At 46.5% G+C, this 25,583-nt stretch overlaps 2 protein-coding genes across 8 annotated transcripts in view; one reads left to right on the top strand and one right to left on the bottom strand.

Moving 5' to 3' along the window:
• Positions 1-21,621, top strand: part of NCAPH (non-SMC condensin I complex subunit H) — a 39,138-nt gene extending 17,517 nt beyond the window's left edge. Inside the window, exons 7-18 of one of the 2 annotated variants that reach the window (XM_060027329.1) lie at positions 4,669-4,858; positions 5,941-6,032; positions 6,789-7,012; positions 10,532-10,680; positions 11,309-11,415; positions 11,769-11,891; positions 14,342-14,452; positions 15,885-16,058; positions 17,025-17,138; positions 18,361-18,449; positions 18,939-19,014; positions 21,498-21,621. In XM_060027329.1, coding sequence (XP_059883312.1) covers positions 4,669-4,858; positions 5,941-6,032; positions 6,789-7,012; positions 10,532-10,680; positions 11,309-11,415; positions 11,769-11,891; positions 14,342-14,452; positions 15,885-16,058; positions 17,025-17,138; positions 18,361-18,449; positions 18,939-19,014; positions 21,498-21,557 — 1,509 coding nt within the window. In that variant the 3' untranslated portion in view covers positions 21,558-21,621. Of the gene's footprint in view, positions 1-4,668; positions 4,859-5,940; positions 6,033-6,788; positions 7,013-10,531; positions 10,681-11,308; positions 11,416-11,768; positions 11,892-14,341; positions 14,453-15,884; positions 16,059-17,024; positions 17,139-18,360; positions 18,450-18,938; positions 19,946-21,497 lie in introns of those variants that run through there. The other variant, XM_060027328.2, reaches the window with a different exon arrangement.
• Positions 17,082-25,583, bottom strand: part of NEURL3 (neuralized E3 ubiquitin protein ligase 3) — a 79,080-nt gene continuing 70,578 nt past the window's right edge. Inside the window, exons 5-6 of one of the 6 annotated variants that reach the window (XR_011246674.1) lie at positions 23,078-23,246; positions 17,110-17,217 (exon numbers count right to left, since the gene is read on the bottom strand). The gene's annotated coding sequence lies outside the window, so the exon portion shown is untranslated. Of the gene's footprint in view, positions 17,218-21,611; positions 21,749-23,077; positions 23,247-25,583 lie in introns of those variants that run through there. The other 5 variants (XR_011246676.1, XM_069541262.1, XR_011246675.1 and 2 more) reach the window with 5 other exon arrangements.

Below are 25,583 nucleotides of genomic sequence, written 5' to 3'. Positions count from 1 at the left end.
GGCAGGGGGTCATGCTAGGATCCCATGCGTCTTGGGGTTCTTAGGATGAAGCACAAGACCACTGAAGGAGAGGATATCAAGGAACTGAGAGGCCAGAATATTGGATGGGTCTACATGGATAGTGAAATTACTGGAAACCACGACAGCAGTAAAGTTGGAGAACAGGAGTGAGTCAGAGATAATATTAAAATCTTCTAGGAAGGGGGTGGGGTTGTAACCTGGGGACTAGAAGGTGATTGCAACAGGGTGGTAGAGTCTGATGTTACATTCAGAGGTGAGGGTTGTAGGAATTGGGAAGGAGAATATAGTCTGGAAGCTGCAATGAGGCACAAGGAAATCACCTATCTGACGTCTAGGCCAGCGGTGTGAGGGCTGCGGGAGAGGAAGCAGCCGTGCTGGGGAGATGGTGTCCTCGGGCAATACCGTGTTTCCTTAGAGCAGTGCTTCCCAGGCTTTCGTCATGACACTCCCACACACACACCACTGAGCCTTTTTAGATGTTTTGTTCCTATCCCTCTTCATTGAAATTAATTCCAAAGGAATACAGTTTTGCAAGTAAGGTCAAGGTTGGAGAGGCACAAATTATTGTAATTTCTAAGATATTTCTCACCTTCCCCCAGAAACCAGTTCCCACCCCCTTGAGAGGATATCGTCTCAGGCAGATGGTAGTGGTGAGGCTGAGTGTGTGGTGGCTGGGAGTGAGGGGCCTGGCTGCGTTCACTCTGGCTGATGGGGTCCGGGCAGGACGGTTCTCCAGCCCGTGCTGGGGTGAGGACTGTGTGCGGATGGGGATGGCTGGGGCAGGGCCCCGAGGCCAAAGCCCAAGAGCTAGGGTAGAGGTGAGGGGGCCAGGCTTTTTAGGGGAGGGAGTTGTATTCTTTTTTTCTATCTATGGGTCAGCATTGGAGGCAGACCATGTAAAGTTCAGATCCTGGTTTTACTGTCTTAGTTGTGTGGAAAAGTCTCCAAATCTCACTTTGTCAAACTAAAAACAGATAATCCCTGAGTTTTGTGTTAGTGGGTTATATTTGTCAAAGTGCTTTATCCATGGCAATATGTTGTACACATCTGAAGGGGAGCCATAAAATCCTCTCCCACCTAACCTTCCCTTCCCCAATTCTCCTTGTTTTTTCACCTTCGCAGGTAATCTGAATATTTACTTCACCATCATTCTTGCTTGTGCTTTTGGTTCTACACTGAACTGTTCAATTCAGCAGCAGGGTTGGAAATTCTCTTCCTACCATCTTGTGTCTTCCCAGGTAGACTCAGTTCTAGGGAGCCTGAGGAGGCTTGCACTGGCCGCTCCCATTGTTCTAAAGGGGACAAAAGGGCAGCAAGCTGCTGCCTTCAGGCCTGCGGCTTCGGGCTTTGGTCTATGTACGCAAGTGGAGACAACAGGATCTGGTCTAGTCTATGTATGCAAGTGAAGACAACAGGATCTTGAAGAAACGCCGAGAACCTCAGTCCTGGGAAGCTTTTTTTGCTCTGTAATCTGTGGTAAACGTAGAATAAGTGAAAGTTTGGAAGCTAAAAAAGAAGGGGGGTGGTGGGTACAAACTTAGAATCTGAAGTTTCAGCTATTCATTGAACCTGCATTCTCTTGGCAATGGCGGGAGATTAGACAGCAGGTGTTCTGTGGGTGTGTCTGGACTAGCTGAGAACCCTTGTTTGTATATGAGCTGATCTATTTTGTACACAGCTGTCTGCTGTGTGCAGAATTCTTGCTGTCACAGGGATTCCAGCCTGATTATGCTCCAGTGCTTCAGACCAGGAGGGCACAAATAGACACAATGTAAGGAAGGTCAAGGCACATACTCAGGAGACCAGAGTGGGTGGAGGTCAGAGTTTCCGGAAGAGGTGAGATTTGAACTGGGCTGTGAAGGGAGGGTAGGTGTTTGTCAGGTGGTGGCAAGAAGGTGATTCTAGGCAGAGGCATAAGCAAAGGCCATGAAGCAGGAAAAGTTCTGGTTCCTTAGGAAGCTGGACAGTGTGCACGTTGGGCTAGAGCTGTGGATTTTCTCATGAGGCTGAAACAACCCTAGACTTTGTCATGTAGTCTGCTGTCTACCAAGGCCTTCTCTTACTGTTTCTCTTCCTTGCTGGGATCCTTGTTTCAAAAAGTTCATTTATCCAGACTGTACAGTCAGCAATAATTCATTTTCCCACAAATCACTCAAAGATGTAAGTCAAATCTAATTGACATGAAAGAACCATTGTTCTCACACTGACATGATCTAATTCTAGGCAAAAGTGAGGAAAGTTATCTTAGCGTTTCAGCTTTAATGTGGGCCAGTGTACAGTTTCCGTGTTGACTCTTTGAAAGGCTGAGTTTCATTAACTACATGAGACCTCTAGGGGTGCTGGGGTCCAGGTGGGAAACCATTGCTCTGGTGAGCATTTGAGGAAGGGAATGGGAATAGCACCACTGGTATTTTTAGGAAAAGAAGTAGGAGAGACCAGAGACAAGGGTTAACTCAGGCGAGGGTTATACTGGTGGCAGTGAGGATGGGAAGAAGGGGTAGGTGGTAGAGACACACTGGGAGGAAAACCCACCAGGCCATGTAACTAACCGGTTGAGGGGTAAGGAGACAGGGAGAACGTGGAGGTGCCGTATGTGCTGCTCTGGGACTAGCTTATCGGGAGGCGAGAGAAGACTCAGTTCTGGTGAGGTTGGGCTCAGGGTTAAGGGGGCCGGAAAAGAGCCAGAGAGCAACACCTGTCCTCAGAATTAAGGGCCCCTCTTTCCATAGTAGCCACATCCTGAGACATGAGGAAGACCTGTGAACCTGGTACCTGACCTTTTTCCTGTCACCGGGCCTCCTGTGGAGTCCCAGGTGGCTTCTGCCCTCTTGCCACACATGCATGTGCCTTGCCCTGTTCTCTTTTGGGGCTTGGTGACATGTGGTTATGCCACTCCTGCTCCTCGACCCCAGCCTTAGGGGTCTTCTGACAACCTCTCCCATGTTTAACCCGGACATCTAACCCTGCGGACTCTGCCTGTCCTTTGCCCGGATCTCTTACTCGTGTTCTTCCAATTCTTTGAAAATATTTCTGTTCAGAGGAGTGATGGGATTCTGTGAACAGATCCATCACACAGGCTTTTTAAGTCAGCAGAATTTGTTGTGGTAGCATTCTACTAGAGATAGACGTTTAAAAACGGTGGCCGTGGAAAGAGGCCAGCAGAAGGATACTGTCCAGGTATATTGTAAATAACCAGATTTTTTAAAAATTAATTTTTATTGGAGTATAGTTGCTTTACAATGTTGTGTTAGTTTCTGCTGTACAGCAAAGTGAATCAGCTATACGTATATATATATATATATATATATATATATCCCCTCTTTTTTGGATTTCCTCCCCATTTAGGTCACCACAGAGCATTGAGTAGAGTTCCCTGTGCTGTACAGTATGTTCTCATTAGTTATCTTTTTTTGTGTGTGGTACGCGGGCCTCTCAACTGTTGTGGCCTCTCCCGTTGCGGAGCACAGGCTCTGGACGCGCAGGGTCAGTGGCCATGGCTCACGGGCCCAGCCGCTCCGCGGCATGTGGGATCTTCCCGGACCGGGGCACGAACCCGTGTCCCCTGCATCGTCAGGCGGACTGTCAACCACTGCGCCACCAGGGAAGCCCTAGTTATCTATTTTATACATAGTATCAATAGTGTATATATGTCAATCCCAATCTCCCAATTCATCCCACACCCACTTCCCCTCCAGTATCCATACTTCTGTTCTCTACGTTTGTGTCTCTATTTCTGCTTTGCAAATAAGTTCATCTATATTGTTTTTCTAGATTCCACATATAAGTGATAGTATACAATATTTTTCTCTTTCTGACTTCACTCTGTATGACAATCTGTAGGTTGATCCACGCCTCTGCAGATTGCACAATTTCCTTCCTTTTTATGGCTCAGTAATATTCCATTGTATATATGTACCACATCTTCTTTATCCATTCTTCTGTTGATGGACATTTAGGTTGCTTCCATGTCCTGGCTATTGTAATTAGTGCTGCAATGAACATTGGGGTGTATGTATCTTTTTGAATTATGGTTTTCTCCGGGTCTATACCCAGGAGTGGGATTGCTGGGTCAAGTGGTAGTTCTATTTTTAGTTTTTTAAGGAACCTCCATTCTGTTCTCCATAGTGGCTGTATCAATTTACATTCCCACCAACAGTGTAAGAGGGTTCCCTTTTCTCCACACTCTCTCCAGCATTTATTGTTTGTGGATTTTTAGGTGATTGCCATTCTCACCAGTGTGAGGTGATACCTCATTGTAGTTTTGATTTGCATTTCTCTAATAATTAGGTGTTGAGCATCTTTTCATGTGTCTGTTGGCCATCTGTATGTCTTCTTTGGAGAAATGTCTATTTAAGTCTTCTGCCCATCTTTTGATTGGGTTGTTTGTAAACAAACAGATTGACACAGTATAAGCTTGTCACCATTTACTGTGTACATTTATCCATCTGACCATGTACAGCCCTCCTTTTGAACTGGGATGGGATTTTACCTGGTCAGTTAGAAAGGCCCTCCCCCTTTTTTGATCATGTGCAGAGACATTTCAATCCAGTATATGCAGCTGCGAATGAGCAGGGTCCAGTGAATGAGATTTTCTATTTCCTTTGGCTACATCCCATAATTCTGGGTTCCCTCTGTTTTTGTGCTCAGATTGATCCCATGTTCCAGAAGACAGCAGCCTCGTTTGATGAGTGCAGTACAGCAGGGGTGTTTCTCTCCACCCTCCACTGCCACGACTATAGAAGTGAGCTGCTCTTTCCCTCCGATGTCCAGACTCTCTCCACTGGAGAACCTCTTGACTTGCCGGATTTAGGTTGGGTGGAAATGACCGATTTAAAAGGTAGGTCCACGTGATGCCTTTTAGCAGAGCAGTTCAGTCATCAGAGGAGTTTCTACATAACCATGGGTGTAGTAAGCCCATCATGCTCTTCTGTTGCTTATTTGCCCAGAAGGTTCCTCTGGAATGACAAAGTGGGCATTTTTTGGGAGAAACTAAGTTTTCAGCCTGTTTGCAGCATGGAGTCTTCAACAGTAGTAGCCAGTGCTCGTGGTCTGTATGTGCCACGTCCTTCAGTTGCCCTGCTAGCAGTCACCCTGGAGTGTCAGAGTTTTGGACTTGGGAGAGGGGCTTTAAGAGACTTGTTGAGCCAGAGGCCTGTTACTAACCCAGGGGATCCCGAGGAGAAGAGGGCTTTGTGAACTGTTTTCAGAATCCTCCGTGGTGGTCTGAGAACAGATCTGTCTTGTTGTCAGTCCCTCATACAGGCTTGGCAGCGATTTTACCCCCCCTTCCACACCCCTCTCTGGGAGATCCTCTGAGGACAGGCCCAGGGTGGTGTGAGGGCCAGGCGCTGTTCTCCCGTGGAATGATTTTCGTGTGTTACATGAAATTGTTCCTCCCCTCTGCAGGGCTACGCAGATGTTACGGGGCCCATTCTCCTGTTTATTCTTGTCTAAAATTTGCTGAGTATAATTATTTTGTACTAACAATTGTCCAGGTGTATGCACTCAACTGAGGTAGGTAATCTATACCTAGTTTAATTTGGGACTAGAATAAGTGGCATTGCACAATTGGCTGTGCACTTACTATGCTTTAAGGATGGGTTTTTGATTTCCCAACTCTAGCTTAGGGCACAGAGTCGATTTCAGAGTCAAAGTCTGTGCTTCGGGTTTCTGCTCTAGTGTTTTCCTCATTCCTGGGATGCCAGTGTGGAGCCTGCCTCTAGTGTGGGCATGTGCCTGAGTGCACGCCCTGTGCCAGGAGAGTGATCTGCAAACAGATCGGCTGCCAGCCAGCCTCTTCCCGAGAAACAGGAGGTGGCTGTGCCCCTCCCTCCATGGTGCTGCTCTGGTCATCTTGAGGGGGTGAGGTGTGTCTCCATCCTGCTCTGAACCCTCTTTGTGATCTTCCTGTCCTCCCAGCACCCCTGCAGCAGTGTGTGGAAGACCGTCAGATCTGCCCTTCCCTGGCGGGGTTCCAGTTCACTAAATGGGACAGTGAAACACATAATGAGGTGTGGTCAATTTCTGGATTTCTGAGGGCTCTGGGCATTTCTCCAACAGCTCGTGGTTTCAGTGAGATGGCCTAAGATTAGTTCTGCCCAATGGGAACCAAAACTGTGGCATCGTTTTTATTTAGCCAGCAGTACAGAAAATATTTCCTTTGGCTCCTCCGTAGGGACTAAGCCCTGGGGCAGGGGTGGGAGTGGTATTGTGTGCTGCAGCAGGCTCACTAGCCAGCTGGGATTAGAGTACTGGGATCAACTTCATGTCTGCTTCCCCAGGGTAAGGCAATCCTTCCATTCCTCGGTGCTCGATTTTTTATCAGATTTACTCTCAAACATGGTTGTCCCAGTGGCCTCTGGTCTCTTAGGCTGCTGTCAAGCTTGAGGAATTTCCTGCTCTTCAGGGTTGAGTCCCTTGGCACAGAGTTTCCTGAGAAATTATCATGTGTAAAGCTTTCCTCTGTGTATTTTTAGCCTGGCCCCCTTTAGCCTACTTACTACAACCTCCAAAATAAATGGTTTCCATGGAAAACTGTCTTCTCTAAACATGTAGTTAAAGGATGCAGATTCCTGTTCCATGTTTTACAAAATGTGCCTAACGACAATACAGCTTCATCCTGTGCCGCACAATATAAACTTCCTCAGCGCTTTGCTGTTGTGAGAACACTGGCTCCAGGGAGTGCGGGCGGGGGGGGCGGTCCTCCAGCAGTGGCGGGGGTGGTGACGGGAATGCAGAGAACTGGGGGCTCTCTTTGTCCCTTCCAGTCGGTGTCGGCCCTGGTGGACAAGTTTAAGAAGAACGATCAGGTGTTTGACATCAATGCCGAGGTGGAGGAGAGCGACTGCGGGGACTTCCGTATTGGGGCCTTGGAGGACGACTTTGATGCCAATGATGAACCGGACTACACCGCAGTTGGGGACCACACCGCAGCTGCGGATCACACCAAGTTCGGGAGCTGGAAGGAGCCCTGCCATGTTCAGAGCTGCCAGTAAGGCACTCAGGGCCACGGGAAATGTTCCTGTAGGAGTTTTCCCAGATTTCCTGCTGGGACAGTCTAATTTCGTCTCTCTGATTGGCTGGGCTTCTGTGCTGTTGTCACACAGGCTGAGCCATTCTGACTCACCGTGGAATCAATCTGCCTTTGAATGTCAGCTCAGCCACTTATTGGGCATAAACCTGACATTGCAGGAGTCCATAAGCATAGAACTAAAATGCATAAAGTGCTGGGTTATAGTAGCTACTTCATTGGTGGCTGTCCTCACCACCTCCATTTTGGTAGCATGGAGGGTGCTCCCTTTCGACACCCTGCACATGGTCTGGCTTTTGGCTGAATCACTCCATATCAGTTATAGACAGAAAACAGGCTTATGTGTTGATTACCAGAAGAAAGTGGCCCCTGCCTAAAGGGCAGAGATGGGTCTGGGCAGTGTTGGTCGTTAGATAGGTAGACCGGGGATGAGCAAAGCAAGGAAAACTAAAAAAGCATGTAGAAATGAGCATATGAGGTGTGGGAGACGGTAGGATTGGCCTCTAGTCATTTAGATTCTTGATTAGTCTAATAGCGCCATAAGGCAGTCTGAACTTCGTTGGCCTTTATTATATGTACTTAATAGGTTAGTATCATTTTAATTTTGAATATGGTCTGCAAGCAGGATCCCACAATCCTGCAGTGCCGAGGGCCTCTAAAGGTCTTGAATGGGCCTGGGTGTAGCAGATTCCACGAGACTAGAACAAACAGATCCTCTGATAACCCTGTGCCTGTAGCAGCAGCTTGGAAAACCTGGGAGTGGGGACAGGCAAGCTGGTTTAGTATGTGCGAAACTTTAGAAGTTGTCCAGTATAATTTCCCACCGAGGCAAAGATCCCTTCAAGAGCGTTGCTTGAGTGTCTCCAGGATGAGATTGCTTTCTTGAGCTCACTTTGTCTCCCCATGGGGGGAATGATTAGATTGATAATGCCTCTTCAGATCTGAGTAGAAGTCAAGGGGCTGAAAGTTTGGACCTCAAGGAAAAATTACCCCCTAGGCCCTTTCAGAACCCTCCCCTCCTGATTTTTACTATTACCAGACCTGTGATTTTGTCCCTTTTCCCATCCTATCTTCTAAGAAGTGGGAAATGGTAGGCAGGTTGGAGGGATGAGGTCTTTTAATACCATTTTCAAATGTCAGAGAAGAGCTATCACTTTTGCTAAACAATGAGGTGACATCTGAGGAACTGGTGTAGTGAAGGACTTTAGTCACTTCCATTTTGTTATTTTGTTGTAACCGTATAACCATAGATGGTTATTTTGAACAGATGTCTCCATTTCTCTCCCCAGTTCCAGACAGAACAAAATCTTAGACTCCATCCTACTGAGCGAGCACATTAGGGGCAGGGGACTTAGGTTCTAGTCTAGGGTTTTGTCCATCTTGAAATCCTTACCCGTGGCATAAGGATAGGGAGCTTCCTGGGAGCTCAGCAAGTGTTTGCACTGAACGAAGCCTGACCCTGCTGTGGATGGCTGTGAGATGTGGGACAAGTGGCATGATCTTTGGGGTCTTTGTTTTCTCACCCATAAAGTGAACGGTTGGGACTAGATGATAATAGTAGTATCTGATGTTTACTGAGCTCATTATTATCCTGACTTCGTGCCAGACACTCTGCCAGGTGCCTTACCTGAGTTATTTCAAATAATTTATATAATATATAAAGTACAATCACTTAATCCTTACAACAGCCTTATAATTAGGTCCTGTTATCCCCGTTTTACAGGTGAGGAAACAGGCTTAGAGAGGGTAGGAAATGGGGTGGAGCTGGGAGTTGCCCAGCACCCTTGGCCAATCCTGGCCGCACGTAATGAGCTGTGGATGGAAGGATCCACCCCAGAGCACTTAACTGGGGAGACCTTTAACCTGCAGGTAGTAGTGCAGCATGACTGAGCTGGTGTTACATTGAAGGAGGGGACTTGTGGTTGTGGGGGTGGGTAGGAGAAACAAAGACTCCGTCCAGAGGGCAGAGAGAAGCCTGCCTGATGGAGGAGTGGGCTGTGGATTAAGTTAGTTGGTGAGTGGGGGAGTTGGGACCAGTAGGGTGCCTGCCACATAACATTGTGTATTGAAAGAATTATTAAAAGGCTAGAGTTCAAGCCCCAAGGGCCTCAGTCTGGTTCTGGCCCACAGACTCTCAGAAGATGGGAGCCAAGCTCTTTAGAGCTTTGCCCGTAAGTTCCCAATAAATTGCCCTCCCAATCGCCCTCGCTTTAACAGGAGAGTATCTGAGAATTGAGTGGGGATGCTCCTGAAGCTGTCTTCTTTCTCCCTCTGGGGGAAATGCAGTACCATGCAGTACAGTTATTACTTAACAACACAGGCTAGGCAGTTACAGACTAGAAGTGGGGATTTTTAAGTATATTTTAATTTAATTTTTAAATTAATAATGTGGCTGCGCTGGGTTGTAGTTGTGGCACACGGGCTCTTAATTCGGGCATGCGGGATCTCGTTCCCTGACCAGGGATCAAACCCAGGCCCCCTGCATTGGGAGCGAGGAGTCTTAGCCACTGCGCCACCAGGGAAGTCCCTAGTATAGTTTAATTTTAAAAATTAAGTTTTCATCACACAGTAAATATACAAATACAGTTTACTGGTTTTTAAAAAAAGATTCTATAGATAAAGGCAAATTCCTTCTTTTAAAGCTTTTTTAGCTTATTCCATAGGCCTTGATGTAAAGGAGATTTTTATATATGGCTCAATACAGGTGAAAAGGTCCTCGCTGTGTGAAGTTTCCTCACTGCCGTTACCCTTAGAGGGCATTACAGCAGCACTGACCTGGCAGGGGCCTTCAGGTGAAAGCTACCTCACACATTCTAGTACCTTGCAGAGAGGGCGAAAAACCAACCCAAAATTGCCATGCTGGACGAGCCAGTTAGGCACTTCACACGCAGCAAAGAGTAAAGCTAGATGGTTTAACAGATCGATTATAAGGGGGGCCCCAATCATGTGGGGAACATAAATTAGAATAACATGTTTTTCACTTTCAGTAGGAACTACAGCAGTGTTAGCGGAGCCCTCATTTATGGAAGCATGGTGAAGAAGGAACGCAGTTACCATGTCATGTGGCAGGAAACCTTGTGTGTGGAAAGACCCTGAGGCTGGGATTCAGTCCAGCTCCCAGTTCTGGCTTTTACTAGCTGTGCAGTCTTATATAAAAACTCAACTTTCTGTTTTCTTGTCTCTCAAACGGGTAAACTTCATTTTATGAAGCACTTTGAAACATCTAAAGTACTTATATAGATATGATCGTATTATAAAATGAAGAGAAGCAAAAGCACTGATTAAGTAAAAACTAATGGCTTATTAATGATGAAGTATTTATGTTGGACTTACTCTTAGAAATGTTGCCCATTTGTGGAAAAGTAGGTAGAGTCTGCAGCTGCGTCATATGCTGCTTTACATGTAAATACACGGTTGTCTTGTATATATCAACACATGCATGACTGTACATGTTAAAACATGGTTTCACATGTGTTGCAGAGAAGAAATGACTCCCCTCGGGGATGGAGACGTTTGGAGCTTGTGTCCCCTTCTATCCATGAAGCCTGGAGAGTATTCCTACTTTAGCCCCCGAACCATGTCGATGTGGGCTGGCCCGGAGCACTGGCGCTTTAGACTCCGGCACAAACGTATGTACTTCTAGACGGAACTCTAAGAAGAGAGAGTGCAGGTGACCAGCCAGTCAGCAGTTCAGCCTAAGAAGGGAAATGCCGGTCACTGTCTTGTACCTCCTGACAAGCTGTAGAAATACACAGATAAGGAGCCTCCTGGTTGGACAGTCAGTTGGCCTGGCCTGGGATGAGGGGTCAGTTAAGACTGAAGCCTGTGAGTGGGAAGAGTGAGTGGACCCTCCCCAGGGTCAGGAGAGCTGGCTTGTGACTTTCTCCTCCCCCAGCACCCATGTGACTTCAAACAGTGGCTAGAGGTGGGAATGCACCCCCAGGCTCCAGAGGGCCATGCGAGTTACTGCACCGGCAGCACTGTGCAGCCCTCTGAAGTGCTGTGCCAGTGTTAAATGTTTGCATTCTCTCTTTGAAAAGAAGTGATTAATTAGCATATCTTTTTAGTATTGTTTTCTTGTCAAAAACACAAATTATAGGGATAAATATTAGGTGTATGATTTGCCTTTCCTAGTGCTGATATGATGCTCAGACACAAATGCTGTCTTGTGGTTGGTAAGGCTGTCAAGTGATCTTGCAAGATGAGTAAATAGGCCACAGAAGTGAGCAGTGTTGACATCTGTGTTCGTTTCTGCAGAAGATACTACCTCGCACTCAGAGAACAGAAAGAAGACCACAAAGAAGGATTTTGAAATCGACTTTGACGATGATATTGACTTTGATGTATATTTTCGAAAAACAAAGGTTTGTGCTGGATTTATTATCATTTGTGCTTTCTTAAATTACTCTTTGCACTCCTCTTTCCCTTTTAGATGTGTTTTTTAAAAATTCATTATAAATTTAACTCTTAGAGTAAATGGATGGCTTCATTCTCCCTCAATCCCTGAAGGAATTAAGAAATAGTCCCAAACTCAGTGGCAGAGAGAATCAATATGAATAAGGTCTAACAGAATCACTCCTTTACACAGAAGTAGGAAGATTAGTGCTGCTCAACCTCTTCCCAAGCTCCTTCCAAAAAAAAAAAAAAGTGTGTATATATACCATTTTTATTAAAGATGCCAAAAAACTACCTTTTCTTTTTTTTTTTTAATTAATAGGCAGCTACTGTTCTGACCAAGTCCACTTTGGAGAACCAGAATTGGAGAGCCACAACTCTTCCTACAGATTTCCACTATGAGACTGAAAATCTTGTCCAGCTGCATCTCAAACCAGGCACCAGGGTAAGGCTATTCTTAGGTTCCTTGAGGTCATGTTGTTGTTGAACCTGTTCTTAGCATCAGAGGTATCAAGTGGCGGGTAGTGTGATTGTCAGCGCCCTTCAGGAGAAGGAGAACGCGTGAGGAGGAATTCATGTTAGCCCAAGGGAGTTACCGGGAGATCGCATGGGTAGGGCAGAGCCGGAGGGAAAAACTCACAGGACAGATGCACACTCAAGACTTGGAAATACCTCACCTGGTTGGACTTCTGGACACTCTGGCCTACTTGCCGAAATGCGAGGGGGATAAACAACCTTTTGTCAAGGCTTTTACAAGCTGTTAGTCATTTCTTGATTCTTTCACCTTCTCATGATAGTTGTGGATCTACTAGCCAGGTGCTTTCCCCAGCCCACATTGCCTCCCCATGATCAAGGTGTAGACGTGAGCCCACTGTGACATGCAGGGCGACGTAGGTGCCAGTCCTCGGGGGCTCCCTAGCGCTGCACAGCCTGCCTGCTCTCCTTCTATGACTGTTCAGGTGAGCTCTCTAGGCTAGCCAGTGTGCACCCCAGTCGCTATTCACTTCATTTGCCTGTGGCCTCTCTGGGGATGCTAAGCAGCAAGAGGGTGTTCCCGTTGCCAGGGTAACCAGGCAGTGGGTCATGCTAAGTTCTGTTTTATCTGGACCCTCTACTCATTTGCATTCCTGGTTGTTTTAATCTTGTGGTGTCAAGTATACAAACAGTCTACAGTTTCCTCTTCCTTATCTTGCCTGTCTCTCCACAAGGCTTAATGATATGTATACAGTTCCCTGAATTCGCTGATATCTCACATTCTGTTTTTATAATCCAACACTCATAATTTTCTTTGTAATCAATACTGTTCACTTAGCAAAAATACTCTTAAAAATGCAGAAAGAAGTAATTTACTGTTACATGTCAATTATACCTCAATTTTAAAAAAGAAAAAAAATGCAGAAAGATACAGAGTTGCAGCAGTAGTAGTAACTGTGGTCATGGTTCAGTATCGGTTAGATGCCAGCAGCTGCTTGCTGTAATCAGAACATAGAGCCCTGGGGCGGAGGAGCAGAGCCAGGCTGCTGGGGAGCTGAAGGGAGAGGTAGGACACTTCCACTGAGCCCGGCCCAGCTCCAGCTGCTTTCCATGGCCACAAGCCACCTTCTCCTTCCTCAGGCCCTTACTATGAACATTGAAGAATGTGGCTTAGGTGGTAATTTGCATATTCAGATGTGAAGGTTGTAGAACAGAGTCATTTGATTCTTGCACTCCAGGAGTTTTCTGTGTTTCTTTTTCCATAATTGTTTCTTATAGAGGAAAGAACTCCTGCTTCTGATTATCCACAGGGACAAATTTCCCTGCATGTGTAGTAGGGCAGCCAGGCAGCAGGATCCCGAGATTCCTCACCTCGTCCTTCCAGGAGGTGTCCTTCTAGGACAATGGCTATTAAACACTGGAAAGTAAACACTGGACTATTAACACTCAGTCTGGCTAGAGACTATACAGGTCAACCAGCCATCCAGTTTAAGATCTTAAAGGGTGATTCTAATGGCAACCACCCAATACATGAGGGGGGTCACGTACCCTTCCTGAAACATTTCTTGTAGACTATGGACAATTTAGAGTGTGTCCAGAGGAGAGTATTATTCTAAATGGAGAGGGATCTAGAAATTGTGTCATATGAAGGAAAGTGGAAGAAAGTGGGCATTTCTTAATAAATATCTATTGTTTATTTTTGGATTTGTAATACAAAACCACTGAGGGGTTTTGGGGGGCTACTTTTGGAGTATATATTTATATTAAAATATTCAATGTGCTTCTGTAAACTGTACACACCTTCAATTCCATTTCCTTCACCCCAAAGACACACACCCCAGATGAGGATCAGTGGCCTAAGGGCCTGCAAATCTGAAGGGCTCTGGTCGACAGGCACTTCCAAAAGAGGAGGCAGACTTGCTCTGTGAGGCCCTCACAGGCGGAACAAGAGCCGCAGATGTGGTGGCAGGGAGCAGAGCTCGGGTTTCTCCCTGTAGCTATGTGGGGAACAGTGATGGCCCAGGAATGGGACCAGCTGCCTGTGAATTAAAGTAGTGATTGAGTTTTCTGTCAGAATTCTTCAAGCAGCAACCAAGTGGACTTCTTTTCAGATAGTTGTAGGTGGCTTTGTTTTTAGTGAAGGAACACTTTCAAATAAAGTTGTGTGCAGACCTAATTGCAAACCGGCTGCTCTGGTGTATTTGGGATGGAAGGTGGCTCGGAGCCTTGCTGCACTGGGCTTGCTCTAGAGTGGAGTTGTATGGTTAGTTGGAAGTTGGCTGGATTAGATGACCTCTCAGGGCCCTTAAAACCCTAATGTTCTGGGACATGATCGTAGGAACTAAGGTTATCTCCCCAACCTAGTTTACTAGCTGCTTTTCTAGAAATTGCTTTCTGCAGTTGTTTTTTCCTTCATTCTAGTTACTTAAGATGGCCCAAGGCCAGAGGGCAGGGACCGAGCATTGTGAAGAAATTGACGACTATGATTACAACAACCCTAATGACACCTCCAACTTCTGCCCTGGATCACAGGTAAACGGGGGCAAGAGCTCTGTCCTCCCTTCTAAGCAGTAGGGTGTTTCTCTCCTGCTTCCCTTCTTGCCCTTTCCTGTATGGCAGATGACTATAGGAAATTCTGAATCAGGTGGGGGTTTGTGGATGCTTGCCCTGCCCCAGGCATCAGAGAACTGAGCAGAGCTGAGGCAATAGCCAGAACCTTGGCCTGCCTTACTCTAAGCTCTGTACACAGGAAAAAAGTGGACATACTCCAGTAAACTGTCAAAATGCGGATGGAATCTTGAGCCTGTACAAAGCACTTATCCTGGCTCTTTTGGGATTTCAAAGGAAAAGAAACACTCTTCTTACTCTTACAAGCTAATATTTTTTGGCTGGGGAGACATAACACATAGACATGTGAAGACGGTGTGTCCTAATGGGGAAAAAGAAAGTGTAGAGGATGGATCTCAGGGGACCAGGTTTGTAGCTCTGATTTTGGTTCTCACATTGTGAACTTGTACAAACTACTCCCCATCTTTAGATCTTAGTTAGACTAAATAATCTCAAAATCCCTTCTATGACTCTATGAATGAGATAGCAGATGGAAATATAACAGATAGGGGGGAAATATTAGGTTCCATCTGTGTCCCTGCAAGTGAGGAGAAGGGAAAGAATTGGAAGAATAGCTTATTCACCTTATTTTCTTGCTTGGAAGAGAATTAGGTTGTTACATTTTAATTTTTTTTTTTTTTTTTTGCGGTACACGGGCCTCTCACTGCTGTGGCCTCTCCCGTTGTGGAGCACAGGCTCCGGATGCGCAGGCTCAGTGGCCATGGCCCACGGGCCCAGCCGCTCCGCGGCATGTGGGATCTTCCCGGACCGGGGCACGAACCCGTGTCCCCTTCATCGGCAGGCTGACTCTCAACCACTGCGCCACCAGGACAGCCCGGTTGTTACATTTTAGTAAAAATCCAGACTGGCCTCTTGCCCAATGCTCCTCAAGCTCAGTAGGCCTAAGGGTCACCCAGAGAGCCTGTTACCCAGTTCCTGGGCCCCACCCCAGAGACCTGGTCTGTTTCTGCTGGGCTCAGTCCAAGAATGACTTTCTCACTGGCTCCCAGCAGGACCCCTGCTTGTGGCCAGCCGACAGGTCACGTCTCTGGTATTTCAGGAGTGCTTTCTGTAAAATGAAATCCTAAATCCATTAGAAGCAGAGGGACACTGGCTGTTGTGATTACTGAATTCCTTTTAACTCTCACTCCAGAGGGCTTAGTTAATAGATGCCTCTCTAGTAGGGTGTATGTGCAACAGGAAGATGACTAGAGGACCTAGAAGTCCATTCTAGGTTTGACTCAATGTCACGAACTCTCGGGTGCTCTGCTCTTGCTGTGTACGGAATCTGTTTCAAGGATATTTCTAAGCCCCTCAAACAGCTCTGCCGAACTTGAAGAGCTATTTCCTTGCTCAGGCTGCTGACAGTGACTATGAAGAGTCAGATGACTTATTTGTGGGACCAGTTGGGACCTTTGACCATTCTGGCCATCCACCTACGACAACACAAGACAACGATGACGCGCCTGAAGTCCAAGGATTAGATATCACCACTTACGGGGAGTCAAATCTGGTCGCTGAGCCCCAGAAGGTAAAGAGGAAGCCAAGAATTATATCTGATATTGTTTGCCTGAGATCTGTTTAATTTGTATCTTTCATGAGAGTCACATTGGTCTGAACTTGATATTTTTCCTTCTCGATTTTAACCCATTGCTCTCTAAGTGGCTGATTCATTCATTCATTCATTCATTTATGTATTTATTTATTTATGGCTGCATTGGGTCTTCATTGCTGGGCGCAGGCTTTCACTAGTTGCGATGAGCAGGGGCTACTCTTAGTTGCAGTGCGTGGGCTTCTCAATGCAGTGGCTTCTCTTGTTGTGGAGCACGGGCTCTAGGCGCAGGCTTCAGTGGTTGTGGCTCGCGGGCTCTAGAGTGCAGGCTCAGTAGTTATGGCGCACGAGCTTAGTTGCTCCGTGGCATGTGGGATCTTGCCGGACCAGGGATCAAATGCGTGTCCCCTGCATTGGCAGGCGGATTCTTAACCACTGCGCCACTGGACTAATTATGCTAATTGTGTTTGTGTGGAACTAGCCATCTCTCCAAAGATTGTGATAAGCCATATGACTAGGGGTGAGCCAGTCACACAAGCAAACTATGTGAATGAAGGGTGCAGGCAGACAAAATGGGTTTCTATGCTGGTTGGGTAAGGCTAGCTATTTGGCTCTGGAAAATCTTGGCCAGATTCAACTCATATTAAATTATCATACATCAGGCATCTGTTCCCTACCAAGTGACAGGCTTGGTGCTTTCATATACATTTGATTCACTTATCTCTTACACTGGAATTCCAGGATATCCTTAACGAAGACTGTACTTGATCAAAAATAAATTAGATTGAAATGAAGGACTCTGTGTATGTCCAAAGAAAGCTCTATAACTCTGTGGTATAAACTAGATTTTTTCATTATTTGAACTCCAGACTTTCTTTTTACAAAGAGCTGGTGGTAAATGCTTCTTTATTATGCTTATTTTTACTCGTCACATACCTATTTCAGGTAAATAAAATTGAAATTCAGTATGCGAAGGCTGCCAAAAAGATGGACATGAAGAAGTTGAAGCAGAGCATGTGGAGTCTGCTGATGGAGATCCCCAAGCAGGCGGATGCAGAGGTAACGGGTTCCACTCATTCTGTAGGTGCCCAGCATGGAGGAGGGTGCGGCTTGTGTTTGAGCTCCTAGATGAGTAGCCCTAACGTGGAAAGCATTCATTCAGAAATACAAGAAAGACATCACACCTCTGAAATGAACCAAGTATATGAACAGGCAGGTCACACAAAAGGTGATACAGATGGTAAACTAGTGTATGGGACATTACTCAGTCTTGCTCGTAATCAAAAAATACAAATGATGGCATCTTTATGCTGCTTTAAAATAACAGCTTTAGCAATTAAACGACATTTTTCAGTATGGAGTTAGAGGAAGAACTGGAGTACTTATTCGCTGCTGGTGCAAATTAAGTTGATAAATAACCCTTTTGGAAAGCAGCTTCTAACATCTCAGGTACCCTAAAATGTTTAAGCTCTTTGATCTAATAATTCTGATTTGGGAAAGTAGGAAAGTAGTTATATATATTATGTATACATATATATGTATATATATGATGCTGTCAAATTGTCTCTCCTTTAGAGCAAAGTGAAACCCTGATTAACTTGTTCCAACTAAATGGAACTTTCTGGTTAACTAGAATCTTTCCATCTCCTCTTCTAGACTTCTGCTCAATGTTCTGAGCTTTCCAAACTCAACACGTTCTATTATACCTTCCCCTGCTGGTTGAGAAGTGAAAATGCATGATTTGATTAAGGACCCTGAGCTGTAGTCTTGGATGTCAGATAAAGCTTCAGTCATATTCATAAGGTTTTATCAATTAAAATGGGATGGGATGCAAATATAAGAGAAATGTACTTTTTAAAAAGTAGGAAGAGGGTTCTGTTTAACCTTTGAATTTAAATGACTCCTAATACCCTGTCCTCCAGGGATTCTGGTTAATATAGATTTATTTAAACAAACTCTTTCTAATGACAATATTCAAAAGTAGAAAATAGTATAGTCAATGACCACTTCAGTGCCCATTATCAATGTTTCATCCATATTATCACCCAGTCCTGTCCGCCCGCCCACCCCCCCACCCCTGTCGATGTCAGTGTTAGGGTCCAGGGCTGAGGTACTGGGTCCCTCTATGGATCCTTTTTCTTCAAAATGTACCGAAGAAATTGTTTTGGTTTCATTCTGATGTAGGCTTTTCTTTTTAGAGATACAGCTTTCTAAGCTTATGTTGCTCTCTCAAAAGTGAACTGGGCCTAGTCTGATCTCTAAGTGTCCTTTCTTCTGTCAGGCAAACCACAGAGAAAATGGAGAAGCAGGGGACCCAGTACAGGTGGCTGACAAGAAGCTCAGTGGGCTCACAAAGGACCTGCAGAAGAGGTGCTTGCCAACAGACTCCTCCCCTCCCCCTCCCCACTCCCTTCCCCCTCCCCACTCCTCCTCCCCTCCTCCCCCTCCCCTCCCCACTCCCCCCCTTCCCCCAGCCCCCCCCTCCTCCGAGCCCCAGCTGAGGGAGCGAGCCCCAGCTGAGGGAGCGCCAGCCCAGGCTGTTGGTATGACAGACCCCCTCTGCACACAACGTGCCATTTTCACACTTCTCACAGTTTTTCTGTTTCTTCTCTGCATTGATAAATGAGTTAATGTAGCCCACCTTTAAAAAGGCATTTTTCTGCACCAGTGGCTGGAATGGAACAGGAAATATTTTATTTCCAAATAAGAAACTGGAAAAACCTGCTTCTAAAAGGCATCTGAAATGTTTATTTCTCATTAGTTTATTCACTGACCATGTGTATTCATACTTGATGAAAGAGCCTTTGTTCCTGGAATTGCAGTGACAGCTAAATACTTACTAGCCTCTTTGTTTTCCAGCCTGCCTCCCCTTATGGCTCAGAACCTCTCCATACCTCTGGCCTTTGCATGTCTGCTACATTTAGCCAATGAAAAGGTGGGTAAATCTGGTAAGCGTGGGCGTGTTCTCTGTGCCAACCTGCTGGAGCTTTCTGTCACTCATGAGCGGCCTCATAGGACACCTTAAATACAGCAACTTATGTGGTACCTTCAACCCACAGGATTAACCAGACACCTAAAAGTAACTTATAAAAAGGCCAACAGGTATGATTAGAAATGAAAATTATGAAGAGGACCCAAATGGGAAAATTTTAGATGCTGAGATTGTGATCTTTCAGTTCCCAACTTGAAACATAAGGTGCTTTTGCATCACTGGGTGTCAAAGGCTTTAAAGGCCAAATCCTGCCAGTGCTAACGTCAGGACACGTGGGAAACGTGGCGGAGAAAAGAGGGGAGAGATGAGGCTGGATGGAAACAGACTCAGGGAGAGAGCAGAGACGTAGAGGCAGCGCCAGCAATGCTGAGCCGCCATGGGCTATGAAGGATGTCTCGGGACTAGAGATGTCTTTCGCAGGAGGGAGACAGCAGGAGTGCTGACTGTGACAGTGTGCCGGCTCCTCCTTGTGCCCGGCCAGCCGACGGCTGAGCGGCTGTGGGGCAGTCACTGAGGAGCAGGCGAGACCCATCTTCTCAGGGGCTGGTGGCACTCCCGCTTCCCGGGAGGCACCCCAGCGAGGCAGCCAGCAAGCCCATGCGTTTGGTGCTGCCTGAGACTTGGTGTCCTTTAGTGTCCCCAGGACTGTGGGCTGGGCTGTAGCATATGCCGTGAGCATCTCTAGTGCTGGGGCTAGACACGTTCAAAGTAACGCTGCTAAGCTTTTTGTTGTTGTTGTTATAAATTTATTTATTTTTTATTTTTATTTTTGGCTGCATTGGGCCTTCGTTGCTGCATGCGGGCTTTCTCTAGTTGCGCAAGTGGGGGTTACTCTTCATTGCGGTGCGTGGGCTACTCATGTGGTTTCTTGTCTTGTTGCAGAGCATGGGCTCTAGGTGTGCGGGTTTCAGTAGTTGTGGAGCACGGGCTCAGTAGTTGTGGCTCGCAGGCTCAGTAGTTTCGACGCACAGGCTTAGTTGTTCTGCGGCATGTGGGATCTTCCCAGACCAGGGCTTGAACCCGTGTCCCCTGCCTTGGCAGGCGGATTCTTAACTACTGCGCCACCAGGGTAGTCCCTGCTAAGCTTTTCTGAGTGAGGTTGGAATCTCACAGCATCCTAGTGGGCGTAGGTGCTGGTGGACTCTCTCACTGGGTGTGTTCCCCTAGCCCGCGCAGTCCCCTAAAATGTCGTGTGCCACCAAAGCTCAGAAACTTACCCTGAGTCCAAATTCTATGTGTTAGTGACTTCACTCAGTCGCAGCAGCTGGAGGATCAGTGCTGCCCTGGGCCGCGTGTCTCTGCTGTGAGAGAGCAGCTTCAGTGCCTCCGCTCGGTTCCCAGTAGACTGGGGCCAAGCAGACACATGGCTGGAAAGCATGAGGGACTCCAGGCTTCACTGAGGTCCATGTGCTCTGGCTCTGGCACCACCCCGCCTCCCCCAGCGGCAGAGCCAGCTTCTCTTGCTTTGCTGCGACCAAATCTCTCTAAGGGGCCCAGGGGGCTCAGCATTTGAAGAATCAGGAGATGGCCCATAGACCATGACCTGTTGGGCTGAGCTTTGGGCTATTTGAGAAGATCTGACTGGTAGCGCTGGCCAACAGTTACCAGATAATCTGCAGGGACCTGGGGTAACTCAGAGCTTAGAGCCACGAAGAGAAATCTTACAACACCTTGTGCCAGAATGTGACCCCTTTTAGGCCTGCCTGCTCCCAGGTTTTCACGCCCATCTGGACTCTTCATCTACCTCTCTGGTAACGAGCTCCCCCTCAGCTGTCACCTGGGAGGTGAGGTTTGTGCTTTCCATCTTAAGCAGGAGAGGAAGGTGTGCCACCACACCATGCCTACCTCCAGTGCCAGGCAAGGCAGCGATGGTCCTGGTGCAGTTGGGCTTCCGTGTGAGGAAGGGCTTCTGACAGCTCTTTAGTCCTGAGGGGACGGTTGCCTGGGGCTGGTGAAGGATCCGGGGGATGGGAGGATCGGGGAGGCAGTGGGAGCAGGGAAAAGGCCTGTGCAGAGATGGGAGGGAGAGCGTGGCCGTCATGGCCATCGCCAAGGTTTGAGGTTCCCGAGCAGTGAGGGAAGGGCCTGGAGAAGGTCATGCATGGCAGGGCTGATACACGTGTGCCATGGCCCCTGGTGGCCTCCCTATCACTTCCCACAGCTCCTTCCAGGGCCGAGAGCTTAACTCTTAGACCGTTGACGGAGATTGTTGCGGAAATCAGAGCAGGCTTGCTTTCTTCCCCCTGCAGTTGGCAAGGATTTGGAACCAGCTTTTTCATGCAGATTATATTTGCTGTGACAGTTTTACTTATAGTCATGGGACAAACCTCGTTCTTTGTAGTCACCACCTCGTTTCCCCCGAGTTTGTTTTCTGATTCTTGTATCCTGTGGATATCAAAGTTCATGTGTGTTTGATCTTCCTTCAGAATCTAAAGCTGGAAGGAACTGAGGACCTTTCCGATGTTCTGGTGCGGCAGGGGGATTGAGTCCGTGGGGAGAGAAGCCCGTGCTTCCTCAGTGGCCAGGATGCCTGCACTTGGTGCTTCAGTGCCGTGGGCTGGTGGCAAGGCTGCAGCTGACTGCGCTGTGTGTCTGCTGCTCTTCCCTTCTCTCCTTCACTGTCTAGAACCAGCTGCCTGACGCTCTGTCCTTGATTAAAGTTTTCTGTGGTGACCACCTAGGAGGGAGGAGAGAGTCCTTACTATCCTTGATTAGGCAACTGTGTCCATTCTTTGTATCCATGTATAATAGTTTGTCTCCTAAATTGCTCTGTTTCCATACTTTATTCTTGTAGAAAGGAATTTCCCAGTAGGCACTTGTCCTTTAACAGCTACCAAATCCATGTGTATAAAGTACATCACAAGTGTGCTTATAAATGTATATATAATGCTTAAAAATAAAATCATTTGGAATAATTTGCTTGGTAAACTATTTGAGTGCCCACTACATGAGTATCAGACCATGTCCTTATGCTCAAGCGGGGGCAGACTTGTTAGCTGGACCAGAGACCCACGTGTCAGTATAAGGCAGGAAGTGCTTAAGGGCTGAGGTGATTTGTCTTGTAGCAGAGTGGGGATTTCAAGATTGGGTCCATTGGGCCTATCAATTCTGCTAAAGGGTGATAATAGTAAAAATTGCAAACATTAAGTGGCTACTAAGTACCTTCTGTGGATGACTTTTTCGGCCTTCTTAGCATCCCTGTGAGGAACGTAACTGTTACGGCTCCCATTTTACAGAGGAGAAACAGGTGCACAAAGGTAAAGTAATTCACATAAGAGCAGACAGCTGTCAAGAGCTTGGCCTTGAACCAGGAAATCTGCTTCTAGATCTTTACTCTTAGCTACTACACTATATGGGCTCAAGTCACAGGCTCAATACTTGTAGATGTTGATCCAAGTATCCTGTCACCATTCATTGGGTAAACAGAGAGCTTGGATGATAGGTCAGAAGCAGTGAAGGATATAATTGGTAATTACTCCTGATAATAAAGAACTTGCTCCTAGGCCAAAAATGACACAAAACAAAAACCAATCCCTTCCCCTTAGGAACGTGCTTTCCAAATCGTGGCCAAAATATTAGCCACTCTGCTGTATTGAGAGGATTAGACTTGTGGACATGCTTTAGTAGGAAAAGCAGTGATGCCGAGTGAGAATCCATACCCTGTCCTGAACTTCCCCGGTGGCACAGTGGTTAAGAAACCACCTGCCAATGCAGAGGACACGGGTTCGAGCCCTGGTCTGGGAAGATCCCACATGCCGCGGAGCAACGAAGCCCATGCGCCACAGCTACTGAGCCTGCGCTCTACAGCCCGTGAGCCACAACTACTGAGCCCACGTGCCACAACTGCTGAAGCCCACGCACCTAGAGCCTGTGCTCTGCAACAAGAGAAGCCACCGCAATGAGAAGCCTGCGCACTGCAATGAAGAGTAGCCCCTGCTCACCACAACTAGAGAAAGCCCGCGCACAGCAATGAAGACCCAACGCAGCTAAATAAATAAATTCATACCCTGTCCTGCTGGCTGAAGCCTCCAGCATCTTTTCCCAGGCCGGGGGAGTGCTGGTCCTCTTGCTTTGCTCTTATTCCCAGGATTAGAACTAGCCAAGCCCGCCCCTTCTCTCAGTCCAGCATACTTCTCTGTAGCGGGGTCTAGGCAGGGGCCGAGCTGCGGATAAAACTGGCAAGAGTGTTAACAGCTTCTTCAGTGAACTCCCCTCCCCTCCACTCTGCTTCTCGCAAGCTTCTCCCTCATTTATATGGTTGCTGTGTCAGAATTCATTTGGCTGCGTATAATTAAAAACCCAAATAAGTGGGTATGTGAGATAGTTTATTTCATGTAAAGTACATTAGGAGGTGGGTAGTCCAGAGCTAGTGTGGTGGTTCCATGAACTCATAAAGAGACCAAGGATCACTCCAGCATTCCAGCTTCTTCTCTGCCATCCCTAATGTGTAACCCTCATCCTTGTGTGTCAATGTGGCTGCTGGAATCTAGCCATCACATTATATTCTAGGCAGCAAGATAAGGGGTTGTGAGGGGAAGGCAATCATTAACCTACTTTCTGTCTACAGATTTGCCTCTTCAGGACATTTCATATAAATAAAATCATAACACAATATGTGGTCTTTTTTTTTTAATTAATTAATTTTTATTTTTGGCTGCCTCAGGTCTTTGTTGCTGCACGTGGGCTTTTCTCTAGTTGTGGCGAGTGGGGGCTACTCTTTGCTGCGGTTTGCGGGCTTCTCATTGGGTGGCTTCTCTTGTTGCAGAGCATGGGCTCTAGGCGCACAGGCTTCAGTAGTTGTGGCACTCGGGCTCAGTAGTTGCGGCTCATGGGCCCTAGAGCGCAGGCTCAGTAGTTGTGGCGCACGGGCTCATTTGCTCCGCGGCATGTGAGATCTTCCTGGACCAGGGATCGAACCTACAGCCCCTGCATTAGCAGGTGGATTCTTAACCATTGCGCCACCAGGGAAGTCCCTGAACATACTTTCTTTTTAATTCTTTCAACATATTTGTAAAAGCTACTTTGAAGTCTTTGCAAAATCCAACATCCAGGCCCATTTAGCATTAATTTCTATTGAATGCTCTTTTTCCTTAATATAGATTATATAATCCTGTTTCTTTGCATGTTTAGTACTTTTTGGTTGAAAATCGGATATCAGATAAAACGTTGTAGTGACTTTGGATCATGTTCTTCTGAAGATGCTTAGATATTTACTCAAGTAAGAGTTGGATTCAAACTGCTAACTTTGTATCCCCTATGGTATGAAGTTATTGGTATCTGTTCTTATAGCTACCCACTGTTGCTTTTAAGGCCTGATTCCATAGATCTTCCCTCTGCCTGCAAAATTTGGAGATTGACCAAGGATCTGGGCAGAGATGGGATCATCCTCTCTGTGACTTCCTTGTTAGGATAGCGATTCCCCCATCTTCGAGCTCCTCCACCCGCTCTGGGCTCTGTCCTTCCAGCCCATCCAGCTTCAGATTTTTTTCCAGGTGAGATGCAAGTAGTTGGGGAATGCACCAGGGGGAGGAGCATCAAACTCACAGCTCTTGCTCCACATAGCTCTCTCCCAAGAGTAAGCTTCTCTTCACCAGGTGTCCCCCCATAGACACCTAGTTGAACTGTCAGCTGGGGAAGGCAGCTGATGCTCAAGCGTTTCTATCTTTTTTCTGCCGAGGGTCTCACACTGCCAGGATTTCTCCCTTTCAAATTCCCAGCTGCTTTCCCTAAGCCTGAACTCTGAGTTCTGGCCCCTTTAGCCAACAACACACCGTCTTCCACAGCCATAGCTGTGCAATCGGGCAGCTCCCTTGGGCCAGTAAACCACAAATTTGCAACGCGTACATTTTCCAGGTGCAGTTGGGTTTTTTTGCTTTGTGTTTAATTAAAAATCTCTTCTGATTAATATTGTTAAAATGGCCATGCTACCCAAAACAATCTACAGATTTAAAGCAATCCCTATCAAATTACCCATGACATTTTTCACAGAACTAGAACAAATAACTCTAAAATTTATATGGAACCATAAAAGACCCAGAATTGCCAAAGTAATCCTGAGGAAAAAGAACAAGGCAGGAGGCAATAACCCTCCCAGACTTCAGACAATACTACAAAGTTACAGTAGGCAAAACAGCATGGTATTGGCACAAAAATAGACATATGGATCAATGGAACAGAATAGAGAGCCCAGAAATAAACCCACACACCTAGAGTCAATCTTTGTCAAAGGAGGCAAGAATATACAATGGAGAGAAGACAGTCTCTTCAGCAAGTGGTGTTGGGAAAGCTAGACAGCCAATGTAAATAAATGAAATTAGAACATACCTTCACACCACACAAAAAAATAAACTCAAAATGGATTAAAGACAAATATAAGACATGACACCATAAAACTCTTGGGACATAGGCAAAACATTCTCTGATGTAAAGTGAACCAATGTTTTCTTAGGGTAGTCTCCCAAGGCAATAGAAATAAAAGCAAAAATAAACAAATGGGACCTAATCAAACTTAC

Source organism: Delphinus delphis, chromosome 12, assembly GCF_949987515.2.
Source record: "Delphinus delphis chromosome 12, mDelDel1.2, whole genome shotgun sequence".
NCBI lineage: Eukaryota > Metazoa > Chordata > Mammalia > Artiodactyla > Delphinidae > Delphinus > Delphinus delphis.
The sequence above is the reverse complement of the archived record's forward strand: the minus strand, read 5'-3'. Positions and strand labels throughout refer to the sequence as shown.